The sequence below is a fragment of the Diceros bicornis genome, chromosome 1 (assembly GCF_020826845.1).
Source record: "Diceros bicornis minor isolate mBicDic1 chromosome 1, mDicBic1.mat.cur, whole genome shotgun sequence".
Classification (NCBI taxonomy): domain Eukaryota; kingdom Metazoa; phylum Chordata; class Mammalia; order Perissodactyla; family Rhinocerotidae; genus Diceros; species Diceros bicornis.
Window position 1 is genome coordinate 93,092,741 of NC_080740.1, and position 13,495 is coordinate 93,106,235.

At 58.9% G+C, this 13,495-nt stretch overlaps 1 protein-coding gene across 1 annotated transcript in view; it reads right to left on the minus strand.

Moving 5' to 3' along the window:
- The window catches only part of RASGEF1C (RasGEF domain family member 1C), a 32,948-nt gene extending 22,537 nt beyond the window's left edge, over window positions 1-10,411 (minus strand). Inside the window, exons 1-5 of the mRNA XM_058548172.1 lie at window positions 10,235-10,411; window positions 9,960-10,082; window positions 8,689-8,826; window positions 1,256-1,456; window positions 143-217 (exon numbers count right to left, since the gene is read on the minus strand). Of these exons, the coding sequence (XP_058404155.1) occupies window positions 143-217; window positions 1,256-1,456; window positions 8,689-8,826; window positions 9,960-10,082; window positions 10,235-10,411 (714 nt within the window). The remainder of the gene's footprint in view (window positions 1-142; window positions 218-1,255; window positions 1,457-8,688; window positions 8,827-9,959; window positions 10,083-10,234) is intronic.
- Between the last annotated feature and the right edge of the window lie 3,084 nt (window positions 10,412-13,495).

Sequence of the window (13,495 nt, forward strand, 5' to 3'; positions counted from 1 at the left end):
TGGACACGGCCCCTTCGAGCCCATCGCCCGCTCTGGGCCCCTCTGAGGCTCGCCCAGGTGATGCTCGCGAGCTCCCCCCAGACACCAGTTGCGGGGGGTGGGGGCGGTCACTGCTGAGACAGCCCGTCCGAGGACCTTCTACCTTCGTGCTGGCCAGAGGGTCCTTGTTCACAAAAGCCTGGACAAACTCCTCAGGCCCGATGTGTCGAAGCTGTTCCTGCACCGGAAGGGAGAAGAGGAGCCAGGTAAAGGGGGAAGGCGTGGGAGGGGGGCCCGCTGGGGGCCTGGCATGGTGGTCCTGGGGCGCCCTGCCTCCCAGTGGGCACCTCCCTTCTCACTGAGGCTCCACGACCCTGTTCTGGGTTGTCACAGAGCTCAGCACCATCCCTGAAGGAGGCAGCCCCTCCTTCCCATGCCCAGGGGCTGCTGCAGTTTCATGGGGGGCAGTGGGCAGTGTCCCCATGGGGAGTGCTTGTGGGGTGTGATAGCCAGGAAACCAGGCTTGAAATGGGGTAACTGATGATCTGCTCCCTCCAGGGGCAGCCTGGTGGCTAAGAGCATAGGGTCTGGGTCAGAACTGAATCCTGGCTCTGTCCCTTCTGCTGTGTGATTTCTAGCATATCACTTAACATCTCTGGGCCTTAGTTTCCTGATTTGTGAAAAGGGAATAGTAATAGCACCTACCTGGCAGGGCGGTGTTGGGTATAGTGCCTGGAAAGCAGTAAGGGCACCTAAATGTGGAGAACTAAAAGAAACCCACTCCCCAGCCTCCCCTCTGCCCTTGACCTCTGCATCTACAAGGAACATATGCTGGAGGCTGGGCTGGGGCATGCCCTTCACCAGCAGGAAAGCGTGTCTGGGCTTCTCTGGAAAGCTGGGGTGTGTGAGTCGTGGATGGGGAAATTAAGGCCCGGGTGGGGAAGGCACTAGTCCTGGGAGGATCACACAGCAGGTGGAGTCAGGGCTAGGATTTCGACCCATTTCCTCTGTCCCAGGCCTGGACTCGCAGACCTGCCAGAGGTCAAAGTTAGTCAGGGCTGGCACCTCCAGCCCTCCTGTTCCTTGCCCTAGGAGTGGTCAGAGACTGCTCCAGTGTCCAGGGCCCTCTGGAGGTACCCGGCTGGCCCTGCTGTGACGGGCTCAGGCCCTGGGTTATGCTGAGACAAGGCCAGGGGCCAGATGGGGGCAAGGGTGGCAGCTGTTCTCAGGTGTTCCCAACCCTGGTCTGGGCAGAGGGTGGCATGGGCCTGCTCACCAGCTCCACGTGGGTCAGCTGCTGGGCCAGTGTGTAGGGGTCACTGCAGACGGCGAGGAGCTCCCTATGGATGGAGGCCGGCGGCTTGGTCCTGTAGGAGATGGGCTTGTCTGCGCCCAGGAGGCCTTCCGGCCCCTGGCCCAGAGCCGCCAGCTTCTGGTGCAGAGCCTGAAGGAGCTGATGCATCCTCTTTCTGTATGCCTGAAGCGGGGAGGAGAGAGGGGTGCTCATGCCTGAACACCTGTCTCTGCATCCTTACCATTGGAGGGGGGCAGGCCCTGGGCTGGCAGGGATGGGCTGCCCCACCCTGGAGCAGGATCTGATCCAGGGCAGGTGAGGGTTGGGGCCAGAGTCAAGGTTGGCTGGGAAGGAGGCTGCAGGGTTACCAGTGGGAGCTGAGAGGAGCACACACCAGAGAGGGCGATGAGGGTCCAAAGCCACCCCGCCATTCAGACAGCGGGGCGGGGGTGGGGGTGGGCACTGCCAGGGGGCTGGAAGAAGGGCGAGAGGAGGAGATGTGGAAGGGACCCTGCCCTGGGCAACTGAACCTTTGCTTTAACGGGAGCCCCTCCTGTCTCCAGTTTGTTTACGCCTCAGTAGAATGACAGCTTGGCAGGGGCAGGGAGTCTGTGATGCCACCACTGTGTTGTCAGAGCCGGGCACGCAGTGGGCGCTCGATGACCGCTGACCGTGCCGACGGAGTCCTTTACCGTCACTCAGACAGATGGGTCCCGGCTTGGGGCCACCCTGGGCCGTGCCCCTGAGAGCCCCCCTTCCCCCACAGGGAAACTATTTCCCCCCAGAGACCCCTGTTTCCAAGGAAGGCGCCATCAGACCAGCTGGGTTTATTGAGCACATGTTCCCAAGGTGGGGCAGTAACCCACAGCACGAGCCCCTTGGTCAACAGCAAAGGGCTCCCCAGAGGTGGATTCAAGCCCCACAAGCCGTGGAGCCGACGGTGGGGGTGGCATGGGCAGTGGGGCCTGGCGCAGGGGCCGGAATGACAGCGGTGCTGGACAGTTGGTGCCGCCAAGTTTCAGGTGGAAACACACAAACCCGGCGGCATTTCGCAGGTGGGGCGTCTAGCTGGCTGGGCCGAGTGTGCCTGGGGGCCTTGATGGTCCCTCAAGTCTCTGATGGGGCTCAAGGAGGCCATTGAGTCCAGCAGTGTTAGTGCCCAGAGCTGTGGTGACGCAGTGGCATCGCCCAGCCCCTATGGAAGTGCTTCTCTGTGAAGTGGCCCTGGGCGGATGTGGCGGAGCCCTCAGGACACAGGGAGCAGGACAGGAGGCTGCCTAACTGACCTGACCCTAATTCCCCAGGCCGTGGGGGGCAGAGCCCTGTGGGCGGGGCAGTGTGTGGGTAACCGAGCTCCCTGCTGCCCGCGGAAGGAACAGCCCCTGTCAGCTCTGCTGCGTCCAAGAGCGTGGTCAGCACGCTGCCTCCTTCATTTGAGTGCTGGGAAGATGGTGAGCCGGGTCCAGGCACAGCTAGCCCTGGGCGACACAGTCAGTCACCTGGGAGCCCCGACCCCTCCCCCGGCCCCCAGTCTCTCTCCTTTACCCAGCCGGTCATCTCTCAGGGGGCTTACACGGGCTGCTGCGTTCCCTCACATCCCACTCACCTGCCTCCACTGCGCCATCTGGCTCCACTTCCGTCAGCCTTCTGACGACTCGTGCTGCCTCCCCCGGGACAGCGGGTCACAAAAGCCAGGGGCCATTCCTCAGGCTGCATCTGCCCTGGCCGGCCCCCCAGCCTCCTGGCTCCTCCCACCTGGGGCAGTTTGCAGGCTTGTCTGTCAGCACTGCGGTTGGATGTGGGGCTCCTGCTGTCTCCAGCTATTGCTCTCGTCCCCTCGCTCTGTACTTCATTCCTGGGTATGCTGCTTCAGGTCCAGGCTGTCATTTAGTGTTCATGTGTGGACAATGCCCAGTTTACCCATGCAGCTCCTCTGACCACCAGAGCCACATGGCCCGGGGCCACCCCTGGGTCCCTCCTCGCCCAGAGCCGCCTCCTCTGCGTGCACGCCTGTCTCAGGGAATGGAGCACGAGTGTCAGGCACACGTCCTCAAGCCGCCCTCTGCACATGCCCCTCCAGGCTATCATCAACATTCCTAATTTTGCTTTCTTCTGTTTCCATGTTTCATCTTCCATCATGGTCTCTGTGGTCCAGGCCATCGTAATCTCCCTGGTGGCTGCAGCGGCCTCCTCAGTGGGCCCCCTGCATCCGCACTGCACTCTGCAGCCAGAGCAGTCTGTTCAGATGACCGTCTGACCACTGCTTCCCCCCTTCCTTACAATGCCTCCACACTTTTGCCAAGACAAAAGCCTCGCGTGGCTTGGAGGCCCTGAGGTCAGCTCTGGCCACACTCAGTGGCCTCCACGTGGACCCTGCTCCCCTTCTCTGTGCTCCAGACACAGGCCACTCCTCCGTCCTTTTCACCGTTTCTCTACCCCAACCCCGCTGCCCCGGCAGGGCCTGTGCAGCCCTCTGCCTCTGGGCATGTTCTCATTGCTGGACCTCAGAGAGCCAGGCCCTTCCTTCACAGCCCCTGCCCACGCCATGACCGAGGACCACCTATTCCCTGCGTCTCCTCGCTGGATGAGCAGCTCCTTGAAGACACACCAGGTCACTCTTTGCTCCTCCCCAGCATGAAGGGCAGGGGCTGGCTCATGGGAGGGGCCCACATGCGTTTGCTGGTTGGATGAACATGGCCTTCACCTGCTTCTGGTCGGTCAGCCTCTCTGGGGTGGACTGCGGGGCCGTCCAGGAGGCAAGGATGCTGCGTGTCTGTGCCTACACTTTGACAGAACCACGCGCTTACCCTACTTAAAAATATGCAGATAATTTAGCAGGACTTGATTCTATTGAACCCATATTCACTCTGAAGAATTGTCATTTCCTGTTTTCTAATTCCTTTAGAATTCTTCCAGTGGGCTAACCTCAAGCTTATCTGTTGGTTCTTTCCTGAATCTTCTGCTCACCCTCTGAGTGTGGGGACGGTATCGCCCTTCTCTTGACCTCCTCTCATTTTCTTGCTGATTTCTGCACACTTGTGGACGGAGGCTCAGAGATCTCCTCGGTGAATCTGGGCAGACCCCGAGACCTCCCTGAGAACGTCGAGGCATTCCTTGTCCCTGTCAGGAGCCCACGTTACAGAGCACAGGGCGTGCCCAGCATGGCGCAGCACCCCGGACCCGGCTCGCCGCATGCCTGGGAGGACAGGGTCTGGATCATCTTCTTCATCCATTTCCACGGGCCACCTCGCGCATGCACAGAGCTGGGTTTAAGTGCAGAGGTCGTCCACGGGTGGTGGCCACAGCTCTGCAGGTGCCTCCAAGTCTCTGGGACTGGGCCTTTCGTGGCTAGAACCCCTGTCTCTGGTCGGACAAGCACAGACTCTGTTCTCTGAAGTTCTTGAAAACTTCCTCTGGAGCAGCCCAGCGCTGACATCCAGTGGGCTCAGCCCACCCTGCATTGGCCGGAGCTCCCCCCCCCCGGGGGCCTGTTTATTCGTCTCTGTTTCCCACCTTGGGGAAGCCTCAGAGACAGTGGGGTCAGTCCAGCAGACGGTCGTGTGGATGGGAAAGCAAGGTCAGTCCCAGGAGGGCTGCCTGTGGTGTCAGCCTCCTCTGCCCGCCCAGTGGGTGTGGCCTCCTGTGCTGTCTCCCTTATCAGAGCTTCGACCTTTGGGCCTTCCCTGGTCTCCCCCAGCCTCTCTCAGCCTTGGCACTGGCCTCCCTGAGCTGAAACTGCTGAGTCCAATCTACCAGGAGCCCCTCCAAGCCCCTCCACCCAGCACAGCGTGGTCCAGAGCAGGCGTCTCGATGCAGTGGCCAGGTGCTGGGAAAGGCTTCCACAGAAATCTCCAGAACCCACAGTCATGGAGAATGGCCTTCTCAGCTCCTCCTCAGCCTGTTGTTCCCAGCCACCAAGAGGTGGTGGGGAGCACAGTGAGGACATGAGGCTTCCAGGAAATGGCAGTGGGTGCAGGAGGAGAGAAAGGTGTTGCTTTTCATGGCTGCTCTGATGGGGAGGCCCACTCGGCCCTGGCCCTGTGCTGTCTCCTCCACGTCCCTGAGCTTGTTGTTCTCCTCACAGCTCTGTGAGGCAGGAATTATCACCCTCCCTCTTTAAGTCTCAGAGAGGTTAAGTAACTCGCGCAAAGACACACAGCTCTGAAAACACTTGTGTTCATCTCATTGCCTTGTGCACAGCACTTTATATCATTTGATTCTAACCCTGTGTGAGAAATCTTACAAGATAATGCTGAAATATTTTTGGAGCAAAAGATATAATGTCTATGATTTGTTTAAAAATAATTTGGAGGGGGGCCGGCCCAGTGGCGCAAGTGGCTAAGTGCATGCACTCCACTGCGGCAGCCCGGGGTTCGCCGGTTCGGATCCCAGGCGTGCACCGACGCACTGCTTGTCAAGCCATGCTGTGGTGGCGTCCCATATAAAGTGGAGGAAGATGGGCACAGATGTTAGCCCAGGGCCAGTCTTCTTCAGCAAAAAAAAAAAAAAGAGGAGGAGGATTGGCAGATGTTAGCTCAGGGCCGATCTTCCTCACAAAAAATAATAAAAAAAAAATTTGGAGGGAGGGGGACGTGTGTGAGGGGATAGAAGAAACAAGTTTGCCAAAATGTTGGTACTTGTTGAAGCTAGGTGAAGGGTTCACATGAATTCATGCTTACTATTCTGTTTGTGTGTATTTGAAATGTTCCATACCAGAAGTTCGATAAAAGTTAAAAATAATCCCCATATGCCTGAATTTTGGAAAGAACTTGATCCTCATCATAACTCACATTTACACAGGTGACTTCAGGGACTCTTTGCTGCAAAGCTGTGTGGTGACAACCATTTTACTGATGAAGAAACCGAAGCTCAGAGGGGCGAGGGGCCTTGCCCGAGGTCACACAGCTATGGTTTCCAAGCCTGGATCTGGGCTCATGCTCTGAGTCTTAGGGGCCCAGCCTCATCAGTCTGGTTTGCTGCTCACCAGCTCCTATCTGAGCCGAGCCTGAGCCCGAGCTGGGGGAGTAGCCTGCAGACTACCTGCAGCACTCAAGCGCCTGGAGGACATCCCCTTTGGAGCAGATGGTCTGTGCGGAAGGGCGACTTGGGGGTCACAGAGACACATGGGAGCACTGTCCCGGGCCTGGGGGGGGGGTGGGGGCCGGGGAACTCGGGTTCCAGCCCACACTGCTCAGCACACCTAATTGGATCCCAAGGGAAGGAGTGGGAAATGTTCTGAATGATTTATTTCTGCTCTGAGAACCCACACCTGGTGGATGGCTGCTCTCCATTCACAGGGCTCGGTTGTATCTTATTTTCATCCACTGGATGGTCAGAAAAGACTTCCCAGCACAGCCCTGACAGGTTCTCGGGAGTTGGTGAGGAGTCACTGCTTCTCAAGGAAACCAGCCCAAGACTTACACCTATCCTCCACCACCGCAGCCAGAATGGCAGGGTCTGCCTCTGAAATGGCTCTGCCAATGGCAGATGCAGGCCTGATAAGGGTGGATAATCCAGTTTGGCTTAGACCTCACGCTGCTGAAGGCCTCCTGGGAAGAGGGAGATGAAGTAGGAGACAGGACTCTTACCCCCTTATATACCCTTTACTCCATCCATCCACCCACCATCCGTGTACCCATCTCTTCTCCACCCATCTGCTATCACCCACCTCTCCTTTTATAGTCACCCACCCACAGATCCATCAATTTACTCATCTATCTTTCTTTCTTCCTTTCTAACATTTGCCACTCACCCATCCACCCACCCCTCCATCTACTCATCCATCCACCCACTCATCCATCCATCCACCCACCCACATATCTACCTACCAACTCATCCATCCATCTATCCTTATTCATCCATCCACTCACCCACCCACTCACCTTCCCACCCATGTTCTCACCCACCCACTGACACCCACACATACCCATCCACCTACCCTCCCATCCATCTGTTCATCCATCCACCCATCCACCATTCCTACCTTTTTCTCTCCCTTCTTTCCATCAATCTTTCCACATCCACTCACCCCATAAATTCACCTACCTACCCAATTACCCAAACATCTATCTTCCGCCCTCTACTCATTCATCAAAGTAGCCAACTATCTATCCAGCCAGTCAGTCAGCATCTCCCTTCCCTGCTTCTCCCTCCCCATCCTGATCCATCCAGTCATCGAGCCTTCCCTGATCCTGTTCCCTGCTGCATCCTAAGCCAAGCATCATGATCCCCAGATGAATCAGGGGATGCAGAGGAGGAGAAGCAGATGACCATCATCTCACCAAGCCCTCAGAATAGCTAAGTTACTTGCCTGCTATGTGAAGTGACCCCAGGGCAGGGCCTCCCTTTCTGAGCCTCAGTTAGGTCTCGGACTTGATGGCTTCCTATAGTCGAAGCTGCCCTAGCAGCTTTCCTTTGCTTCACGTGCAGCTGGCTCTGCCACGTGCAGACCCACTTTGGGGCACATTACTCGCTACTGGCTTGCCATGTTCAGTCTCCTCCCAGGGCAACTGACGTGCACTCCTCCCCATGTTCTCTTCTTCCAGATAAAGCAGTGTCAATGCTGGCCACGGCATCATTCTGGAGATGCCAATAAACCTGCCCCTTCTAAAGGGGCCAGGAGACCTGTGTCCCCTCTGCAGGGCCCTTCTTTGTATTCTCATGATATTCCTGGGCGTGGGAATTTTTCTCCTTCTTTCATCCATCAGGGAAGTGAGGCTTGGAGACCTTTAAGTGCCTTCCCCAATGTAACAGCTGGGAGAGCTGGGTAGGGCAGGGGGTGCAGAGGTACTCTGACTGACTCCCAAGCCACTAGAGTGCAGGGGCCATTTACCCCAGAGTGTGGTGTTAACCGCAGGGGCACCCTCTCTCCTCTGCTGCCCCCCTGCAGGGTTTACAGCTTACCCCTGGAGGCTGAGAGGATCCCAGGAGAGCCTGTCCAGATGAGTGTGGCGGTTATTCCCACTATTGCTGTTATCGTGGTTCATCCCGCAAAGCCCTTTTCTGCCCCCGACTGGCAGGTCCTTGTTCAGGAGCACTGACCACCTGCCCCCGATGTGGTGCAGGGGCAGGAGGGGGAGGCCCCTGTGGCACAGGGTCCCAGACGAGGGCTCTGCCAGGCTGGCCCAGTGGGTCACAGACCAACAGCCTGACCATGTGACCACAAAATTCCATGAGGGGGTGGAATTCCTCGCCTGCCATCTGCTGCCCTGGATGAGAGCAAGACAGGAGAGAGGTCAAGAGCCCAGGCCTGGACCCGAGGCCTGGACTCCCTGCCAGGTCTGCAGTGCCCGATTCCCTGATGGGGCAAGAAGGGGCTGTAGTGTGCATGTGGGGAGACAAGGGCCCTGAGGGGCCTGGGCACAGTCTCAGGCCCCGGCTGTGAGGGTGCAGACAGTTAAAGGCTGCTCGCCCACCTCGTCACAGGGGGCGATGCGGCCCACCATGTCCTTCAGATGCCCGATGGTCGACTCCTCCTGGAAGTCCCGCGGGAAGGTCTCCGTCCACTCGGCCAACAGTTGGAGAAGTTTGGGGCCAAACTTCCGGACCCGAGCCTGAAAGGCAAGTGAGGGGCGTCCGCGGTGGGTGAGGGGTGCTCTGGAGGGGTGCCACCAGCCACTGCCACTGCCACTCACTACTGGTCCTGTGCCCGGGTCTGAGCTGCCAGGCGGCGGTGGCCAAGGGGGGACAAGCCTCGTGCCTTCTCTGTGTCAGGCAACAGGGACGGGACACAAGGAGGGGGCAGACCACGGGGGGCAGAAGGGGGGAGGCACGCTTGGGGGAGGGCGTCATCTGTTTTTGCTGCCCCGCGTCCCATCTCCCTTTCCGTGGTGACAGCACCTCAGTTTGCCTTCGGGGTCTCCCTCTTCTTCATTCCCAGCCGGGGGTTCAGGGTACCGACCCCACCCCATGGCTCTAGGAGTGGGCCCAGATCTGTGCCGGCCAATCAGAGTACGCACAGTCCCGTCAGGCGCGGTGATTGGCTCACAGATGGGTTTGTGGCCTAAGCTAAGCCAATGAGATGGGGCTTTCATTGGGACCTCCTAAGACCTTCCAGAGACTGGGAAGGTGGGCGAGAGCCCGGACACCGGTCCCCGCGCAGGAGGCGCCCGCCGGAGAGGGAGGCTGGCCCCGGAGAGGGAGCAGAGTGTCAGAGGAGAAAGACCGTTCTCACAAGGCGGGACTGGAGACTCTGCAGTTTCCCGAGCCAGGAGGGTCCCTTTGCCGTGGACCAGGTGAAGTTGGGTCACTGTAACAGTGGAGCCCAACCGACACGCGTGCGAGGGATCTGGCCAGGGCAGAGGAAAGTTTACGGGGAGCCGGGGAAGGCTGGGCCATCAGCGCATCCCACAGAGGAGGGAAGGGGGGAACAGAGTGTGCTGGGGGCAGGAAGCCCAGCAGATGCTGCAGGGCCATCCAGATGACAGGGGTCCTACCGGCAGTGCTCTGGGGGCCCCTGTCTGGGCTTGGTGTGAGCTCAAGGGCTCCCATAGGGCACTGGGGAACAGCACCCGCATTACAGATTCAGGCTCTGTCCTTCTGGCTCTGGGCCTCAGACACGTCAGAAACCTGTGGGCTCTGTCAGGAGAATGGGACAGTCACTGCCTCTCCGAGAGGTTGGTGCACGAGGGCATGGCAGGGGAGCGCTGGTACACTCAGAGGCCCCCGGCTTCGCCCCACCCCTCACCTTGTCCAGCACCGGCTTGTCCAGCTGCTGCTGCTCAATGCACAGGTGGCAGACCCGGGCCAGGAGCTCCCGGGGCTCGATGAAGAGGCGGGAGCTCAGCAGGAAGGTGAAGATGTAGGCTTTCTGGGGGCACACGAGAGAAAGGCAGCAGTGTTCACAAGGGCACTGGGGGGCATGCCTCCCAGCCCACCCGGCCCCCTAGGCCCAAGGCCAGCCCCGGCCCTGTTGTCTTCCCTGTGGCTGCTGCCCCTCCTCCTCACTGGGTTGTCACCCACCTCAGGGTAGTAGTCTGCCGTGGGCACCAGGTGCTGGATCAGGGTGTCTAGGGAGGCCGAGGATGGAGCTCCGTCCAGGAGGGGCTGCCTGGCCTGCTCGCCATCTGTGGGCCCAGCAGGGGGTAGGCCAAGGCTACCCGGGGTGACCATGTTGGAGGCGCTCAGTGTCCGGGGCATGCCTGCCTACAACGGCAAGGAGCAGTTGGGGCACACCTGAGCTGTAGCCTGTTGGTTTCCCAGGCTCCTGGCTGGGCAGGCCCTGCCTCCCACAAGCACTTCTGTGCCCCCCTGAGGCCAGAGATCACTTCCTGGGAGGGCTGCCAGGGACCCCTACCCACAGCACAGCATCCTCTGGGACCATCTCTCCTCTACTCTCAGTCCAAGCCATTTAGGGACTGACTCTTTCCAGTGTCCACTCCCACCCCGAGTGAAGGTTGTTTTTGACAAGGCCTAGGCAGTCAGCATATTCGCCCATGCCCCTGACCATAGAGATTGGATCAGAGATGGGCTTGATCCAAACTGGGGAGCTCAGGGGGAAATCCCAGAATTTCTGTGGCACTTGGAAGCTCTTTCCCCTCGGACCCCTGAGCCAGTAGAATGGCACTGTTGGAGCCATCTTGTCCCCACAAGGAACCAGGAAAGTAGGCACATTCCTGAGGTTGGTGTGTGAGGCCCTGGATCCTGCGGTGCCTGAAGCTGCTCTGTGGACATAACATGAGCCTGTTTAAGTTGGGTTTCTCTCAGGTGCAGCCAAACAGCTGCCCTCTGTAGCCTGGCACTCCAGGCTCTTTGTGATTAGGACCCGCTGACCCTCTAGCTGTTCCCTCCTGCAGGAAGGCTCTCCCAGCATCTTCACCCCTCCATCCCTCTGGACACAGCTGATTCTCCTTGTCAGCACTGTGAGTGCTCGGGGGGCTGCTGTTGGTGCCTGGTGCAGCAAGGCCACCTGTGGTTGTTGTATGGGGACCTCTCCATCCAAACCTCTTCCAGGCAGCGGTCAGGGCGTGTGCTCTGACCCGGCACTGACTCAGGGGCCTGGCCTGCAGCAGGCGCCCATCCACGTGTGTGCAGTGGACCCATGCTTCCTCTGCCATGCTCTTCCAAGGACCCTGTAGGCCAGTCTTCCTGAACGAAGCCTGCCGGGGCATTCACAGCAACCAGTCCTGGCCAAGCCTCTGACCGTTGGACCGTCCCCATCCCGGACATTCAAGTCGCCCCCACATTCTCAACCGTGGAGTCCTGCAGGCCCACCACAGGGACTTCCAGGGATCAGTCTCCCCATTGCCCTGCTCCCCTCGCCCCTGCTGCCCCCACGCAGACCTTGACCCAGGTGACCTGGCCCTGAGAGTAGAGACAGATGGACATGGAGAGTCAGAGCTGACATTGGGGATCAGAGGGAGCCCCGTGGAGGGCCATCCCGAGGGTGTGTGGGTGTGAGAGGTGCGGGGACTGGGTTACAGCATGGGGAGGGCTCCAGAACCCGTGTGGGTGGCAGCCCGGACAGTCCTGGCCCTGGGGACAGCACAGCAAAGCTGTGAGTGTTCAATTTTCAGCCGATAAAACTGTAAAATTACACAAAACCACCTCCTGTCCATCCCAATGGGCATGCAGGGAGCTGCCTATGCTCCTCGGGGAGTGGTGGTCAGCTCTGGTGTAGGCTCCGGCTCTGCCCCACGCTCTTCTATCCACAAGTTAGAAAACTCTTGAGGCTGGCAAGCTCTGCTCTCTCCTGCCGGACACCTGGCACCTTCTCCCTGCAGTGCTGGGCCTCTCCCGGATCCCAGTCCAGTGTTCTCACAGACGAGCCAGTAGCTGGGGTGGAGGTGACTCTGGAAACCTCTCTGCAGGGCAGGGTGGGAGGGGCCTTTCTAGGGAGGCCAGGGTGCCGGCACTTCAAGAGAGGAGCTGGGAAGCTCCTGAAGCACCTCGGGGCTGGCCTGGAACTGGGGGCTGCATGTGGGGTGCTGGGTGCTTGGGGCAGGGGAGGGTTCACCAGCTCTGCTCTGGAGCAACAAGCTCACACTGGAGGCCAGGGGTGGGTGGGGACAGAACCATCATGACCCACAGGGATGCCCAGAGAGCAGACAGGCTGCCAGTGTGGCCCTCTGACCTCCGACCACCCATCATGTCCCCAGCTGGGCTCAGGCCTGGTCTCATGGATGGGCTTGCCTCTGCTGCAGTCTCTGGTTCCCTCGCGCTGTAGCTGAGGGTCACTCATTCATGCATGTGTGCATGGAGCGACTACTGGCACTGTTCTAGGCACTGCGGACCAAGCAGGACCACTCAGAGCTGGCGAGGGGTTGGGGAGAGGCAGACAAAAACGGGCCAAGGTTTGCAGAGAGACTGTGCCACTGAGGCACGTGCTCTGCAGGGTGTGCTGGAGCGAGGGGAGAGGGGTGACAGCTCCCTGCTGGTGGATGTTCCCTCAAGGAGGTGGGTGAGGTCAGAGTCTGCCATTCCTACTGGCCCTCCCCACAGGTGTGCTGATGCAGACAGGGCAGTGGGGGCCCACCCCTGGCCTCTGTGTGAGGACTGTGGGGGTGGGGGTGAGCTGCAAGCCGCCCTCTTCCTCCCTTCAGCAGGGGGTCCAGGCTGCCTGGAACAGAGAGGGCAGGGTGTGTGTGCCTGTGCTGAGGACAGGGCAGAAGGCAGTCCGCAGAAAGACTTGCCAGCAGGGACCCGCGTGTGCAAAGGCTCAGCCGAGCTGGGGGGCAACGTGGTGTGATTGTGGGAGTGTGTGCTCAGGTGGCAGGAGTCAGGCTGCGGTTCCTGGAGGCGCAGTGGTGAGCGATCAACTGGGGGACCAGGGAGGGTGCAGGGTGGAGGGGGCATCACATGTTTGGGTGCAAACACAGCTACATGGAGATGGAGGCCCCCCCACCATCCGAACGCCCCCACCCATAAGTAACTGCTTTTGTTAGTTTCTTATCTATCTTTCCAGAGCTTTTTTAGGCAAGGACAAGGACATATAAATACATATTCCCTCTTTTCTGTCTTTATTACACAAAAAAGTAGCACATTGTACACACTCTCTTGTGCTCTTTTCACTAAAAACTCATTTTGGAGAGCTTTCCATGGCAGGACAGAGCCTGTTCATTCTTTTTACTTTTTAACGGCCTCACAGTGTGCCATTGTTTGGATACGGATATATATATATATATATTTTTTTTTTTGGTGAGGAAGATTAGCCCTGAACTAACATCTGTGCCCATCCTCCTCTATTTTGTATCATGCCACCACAGCATGACTTGATGAGTGGTG